The sequence below is a fragment of the Notothenia coriiceps genome, unplaced genomic scaffold (assembly GCF_000735185.1).
Source record: "Notothenia coriiceps isolate Sejong01 unplaced genomic scaffold, NC01 NC01_scaffold00030216, whole genome shotgun sequence".
In the NCBI taxonomy this organism is placed as follows: Eukaryota; Metazoa; Chordata; class Actinopteri; order Perciformes; family Nototheniidae; genus Notothenia; species Notothenia coriiceps.
In genome coordinates, this window is record NW_011362917.1 from 7,978 (window position 1) to 13,523 (window position 5,546).

General features: G+C 42.5%; 1 protein-coding gene across 1 annotated transcript in view; it reads left to right on the plus strand.

Moving 5' to 3' along the window:
* The first annotated feature begins 854 nt into the window (after positions 1 to 854).
* Positions 855 to 5,546, plus strand: part of LOC104959418 (WD repeat-containing protein 49-like) — a 31,154-nt gene continuing 26,462 nt past the window's right edge. Inside the window, exons 1-3 of the mRNA XM_010787309.1 lie at positions 855 to 907; positions 3,366 to 3,461; positions 4,472 to 4,780. Coding sequence (XP_010785611.1) covers positions 3,381 to 3,461; positions 4,472 to 4,780 — 390 coding nt within the window. The 5' untranslated portion in view covers positions 855 to 907; positions 3,366 to 3,380. The remainder of the gene's footprint in view (positions 908 to 3,365; positions 3,462 to 4,471; positions 4,781 to 5,546) is intronic.

The following is a 5,546-nucleotide window of genomic DNA, read 5'->3' on the forward strand; positions in this document are numbered from 1 at the left end:
GTATAAATATGCCTTATATAGGTATGGTCCTACACTATATTAATTAAATATAGCATGATAGGCCCACTTTAAGTAAAGCACACATAAGTCAAAAAAGTACAAAGGTTGAGTTACTTTCAACCACTGCTTTTTTGTAGTGTGTGTGACCCACAGGAAGTCGTCTGAAAGGCTTTTTAACGGCATTGTAAAGCTCTGCTGTTGTGTGTTTTATTTTTGTTCAGATCACCACTTTTGTTCTCGCCACAATGCACGAACACTTTTATGAGTGGCAGTAGAATACTAATGTTCCTGTGAATTGTGTTTCCGTAGCAATGGAGTGCATGTGTAATTATACCTCACACAGATTATCTTCTCTCCAGTGCCTAATCTGTGAATAGAAGTCACACACACACACACACACACACACACACACACACACACACACACACACACACACACACACACACACACACACACACACACACACACACACACACACACACACACACACAGGGCACAAACAACTCTTTTTGACTAGTTGGTTGCCAGGAAACTTCGCCTGAGTCTTTGAGAGTGAGGGATAATAAAATAAATGTGTGTGTGTGTGTGTGTGTGGGTGGTGTGTGTGTGTGTGTGTGTGTGTGTGTGCATGGCCTCTGCCACTGTCTGGGCTGCTGGGGGCAGTTGGTTAACTCTATGGGTGTGTGTGTAAGCGTTGATTGCTTCTCGCTGGCTTTAGACAAAACTCCGGACACACAAAGACTCTCCTACGGTCCGGACCCAGTCTCGGCCAGCCTCGACCAATCAGAAACCGGGGATTTGTTTGAAATGTCATAGAATTAAGAAAGGATGTTTTAACACCTCAGAGCTGGGGGAAGTTTTTCCTGGACACCCGTTGTGGACCGAGAGGGTGAAATTGGTCGTCTTGGTAAATTTGGATTTTCTTTACTCTCTCTTCAGCTTCAAGATAAGATAAGATTTTGTAGTTTGTGTCTGTTGTGTTTTGTTTTATATTATATTATATTATATATATATATATATATATATTGTAATGGGGAAAATATGACAGCATTTTACTCTGAGATATAAAAGTATAAAGTGGCAGATAATGGGAATACTTAAGTACTTACGTAAGTAAGTATAAGTATAAGTACTTACAGGTACCATAAAATGATAGTTAAGTACAGTAATTGAGTTAATTCACTTTGTTACTTTCCACCACTGCACATTTACAGATATTAGAGAAGATATTGAAGGGCCGCATTACAGTATGCTTTTTGGGGGTTTCTCTTTCCTATAGTGTCTAATATAGGCTTTTGTGAATGTAAATGGTCTGCAAATGCTAAAATCCTGAATATCCCTCCAGAGGGAGTGTCTCACCCACACTCTCCCCCCTTGCCTAAAATGCCTACATTGTTTACTTCCTGAACATAGTGACATCACTATGTAACATTCACACTTCTATTGGCTAGCCTCCAACACATTTTATATGATCAGATCAGATTTACTCACAACTGTTTCCACTTGGGCTTTAATACAGCTACACCATTGTTTGGTTTCCATGGTAGCTTGTCTCTTTAGTAGCGCGCGCAACTGAATGTCTGAGAGGGTGTTCAGCATGGTGAGGAAGATAGTCACAGAAAACAGAACAAGAATGGAAAACTCTACCCTCTGCTCACTCCTTTCCTGTAAAATACAGGCCCAGCCCACACCTACAGTATGCAACTACAATAAGCATGTGTAGATGTTCTTTTCATCTTTAAAAGGCAGTTGCCCCGCTGCGATGCTCCGGGCGCTAACAGTTCTAACATCTCCGGCGATCCACCCCCCCCTCGCGGTGGTTTTGAAATGCTCCCGATTTCTGAGGTCTCAATGTTGGCAAGTATGCAGGCAGATAAATAAAGAGCTTTTGAACATTAAAGCATGGAGACATGTCACAGTAGAGAAACAAAATACTAATATGAACCTGACAATTAGCATAATCTGTCCTCTTTAAAATGTATACCTGCAAATGAGTGAAATATATAAAGCAACATCTATTTCCTGATCCATAACCTGCTAGTCTGAAGCATTTGTACACACTGTGAGGGCTGAAAAGATACAGCTACTTGACAGTGATGTTGAGAGGCCAGAAGCCCATCATTGCAGCTTTTTGGACAGTTTGACTGCAGTGGATGATTCTTTGTGCAACTTTAATAAACCCTAGACAGAAATCCAGAAGTGACAGTTTGGATAGAGTTGACTGGACGTCAAGGAGATAGCTTATGTAAGTCTGTTTTATTTGCTAACTGTCTTCAACCTATTGTGTTCTTTCCCCCCGTTGGGTAAAGTACACACAACAAAACAGCAGTTGCATGTAAATGACAGTAAGCAGCATTTATATTAATACCAGGGTTGAGAGGGTTATTTTAAAAATGTAGTGTAAATGAAGAAATACCGACTTGTTCTGTGACAAGCAGCTGGCATCAGTCTTTATCTGAATATAAACATATCTGTTGCTGCATGTCTTACATTTGCTGACACTGCAAATAATCAGGATCCTACTGCAGATAATCAGCAGTGTAAAAAAGATAATAGCAGCAGCAAAGCGTTGTTTTTTCCTTTCACTACACACCCTGTCATCTAAATCTCCGCTCAGTTTGATGCCACTTCCAGTGAATTTGTCTCGTAAACGTTTTTGTCGGGCTGAAAATAAAAAAGGACAGATTGCCGCCCCCCCTTCGTGTTTCCCTTTTGTTCAAAGAAACTTTTTCATCATCTCACTTTTATCTCTCAGACCTCAAACAGGATTTAATCACCACACACTCACTCACTCACTCACACACACACACACACACACACACACACACACACACACACACACACACACACACACACACACACACACACACACACACACACACACACACACACACACACACACACACACACACACACACACACGGGCTAATTTAGCACATCCTAACTTTTATTCCTGCTGCTTCTCTCCCTGACACCAGTATTCTATTTCACATTACCTGACATAACAGAGACTTGACATGCTTTGGCAATCTGCCTCCTCCTCTTCGGGAGAACTCACTCACCCCTCTTTGAAAGCCACTGAGCTGAGGGGAAATGTATGTTGAGAATGAAAAGACCTTATTCAACACAGACATGTTTGAGTGAAAAAGAGCCAACAAAAGAGCTGCTGCCGCTGAGCCGCATGATTATGGTGACATGACAACCCGCTGAGAAACAGCTATAGACGGTATAGGAGAGGTATGGGATAACTCCAGCAGGGAACATCTTCTTTCATCGTGTTACACCTCGAGATGCGGGGAATCTATTATTTTCTATTGAGTCCTTTATTACTGTCCTTGTTTGGTGTGTTGGCGATTGATTGACAGGTCTGAGGTGTAACCATGGGAACGAGGATGGAGGTGGCACAGCTTGAGGAAAGGATGAACATTGAGGACTACAGAAAGCTACAGGGCCTTTTCCTGGTGAGGGTTATTATGTCAGCTTTAAAGACTTATTATGCTCTTGTATATGGTGGCCTACAGGTGCAAACACACAACAACGGCACAAAACATTTCCATTAGGAGAAGCGCACATGCAAATGAAGAAACATCTTCACCAACTTGACGAAACATGCTCAGCGTTGATCTGCTATAAGCTAACTAGCTTATGTGGCTAATCCTCAACAAGCGCTTCGTTCCAAGCTGTGCGCATCACTATGTAGCGTCCCCGTTTCCGTTATATTTTAAGCTTCTTGCATGTTTTAGTATTTGCAGTGTTTCATTTTTGCTGCGCTTTTAGTCATCGTTTTTGAAAGTGCAGTCGTTTTCAACTATTGGAAGTGTTTTTGCACCTGTCGGCCACCGTATTTAACTCATGCAGAAAATACTTAAAGGTGGGGTAGATAAGTTTGAGAAACCGGCTCGAGATACACTTTTTGTTATATTCCATGGAATGCTCTTAACATCCCGATAGCAATGAATATCTGAAGTGCTTTGACAAAAAATCCATAAAAAAATTTCATCTGTGGAAGCCGTGGCGCTGTAAAAAGCACGACCAATCATCTGAGCCGGGTCGGCTAAAATAACTGGATGGCCTACCTGCCTGTCAGCCTTCCATCTGTGCACAAACTTATCTCGTGCCCTCATTGGTCATGTGCGCATTCGTGTGTGTTGGAGGAGGGGCTCTGTAAGGAAGTGGCAGATTTTTTCCGGTTGTGTATTTTCAAATTCTAGCGCACTCGAGCTGGTTTCTCCAAAATTACATACCCCACCTTTAAAGAAGAGTGTTATAATGTATACTATATATCTGCTTACTACATTACCTCAAGGTCTCATATGACATTTTGTACAAACAAGAGAAGAGCTTGTTGTGTTCGAATGCTAACAAGAGTTTTGTATATGATTGTGTGAAGACATCATGCAATATCTCCAGTGGTGAAGTAAAATGTATGTTTAAATCTCATCCCACCACTAATCGGCTCCTCTCTGTTCAGGACTCCTCGGGCTCTCCTCGCCCTTTGTCCAGAACTGAATTTGTCGATCTGGCTTGGTCATCGGTCGGTCGTGGCTCTAAAGAGGAATACGGCCTCCTGTTTGACAGCGTGGTCTTCACTCAGGAGCACGGCAGCCTCCTTCTGGACGTCGATGCGATAAAGGAAGAGGAACGCGTCGATTGGGGAGGCCTGTCATCCTTTTTGCTACAAGAGCTTTCTGATAAAGTGAAGAACAGCAGAACCAGAAGTGGGCCTCGCTGGAAGCCAGTGCGCACTTTGACCTGTCCGCATCGAGACCCGGTTCAAAAGGTAAGAGGTCACTGATGAGATTAGTTTGTTACGCTGCAATAGATAAAAAAATGGGCAACATGTGATAATCCTCGTGTTATCTGAAAAACATTCAGACAATGAGTGACTGGAGAATCCAACGTTTTGCTGACTGGGTGAAAATCCCCATTATTAAACATTGTGCGAGAAAGGTATTAGGGTCTTGCTCATCAAAATGGCCCACCTTTTTTTGAGATAAATGGCTCTGGACTCCTTTAAGTTTAATATCTATCAATTAATATGGAAATGAAGCAGGCCGGTAAAAAGCGCCGACTGCTGTGGATAAAGTGATGGCTCACCACTTTAATCTTTGAATCCTGAGAATGTCAAAATGTCACAATGTTGTGTAAGTTGTTTTTCAAATGGTTTGAAGGTTTTGACCCCTCTAACTCGGACCAGTTTCTAAAGAAGTGGACTCACTTATTGGGCTTAAAGGACTCTTCAGTATGTTGTGTCAGTAAAGCGTGGCACAACAGGAGCAGGGTAGTGCAAAACATATTTACGGTTGCACTCATTCATATTTTTGTATATAACATGTAATGCCCCTTTCACACCAATGCGGTTCCAGGGCCGGTTCGGAGCTGGAGCTTGAAAAGCACCGGTTTTTCCTGTTCACACCGCAGCGGAGCCGCCTCTAAGCTCCGGAATCCGGTTCGTTTCAAGCACCAAAAAGTTGTTGGTCTAGAAAGCAAGAACCGCACGTCGGAAGATCTGGGCTGTGTCCAAATAACACGCGACATCCGCCTTT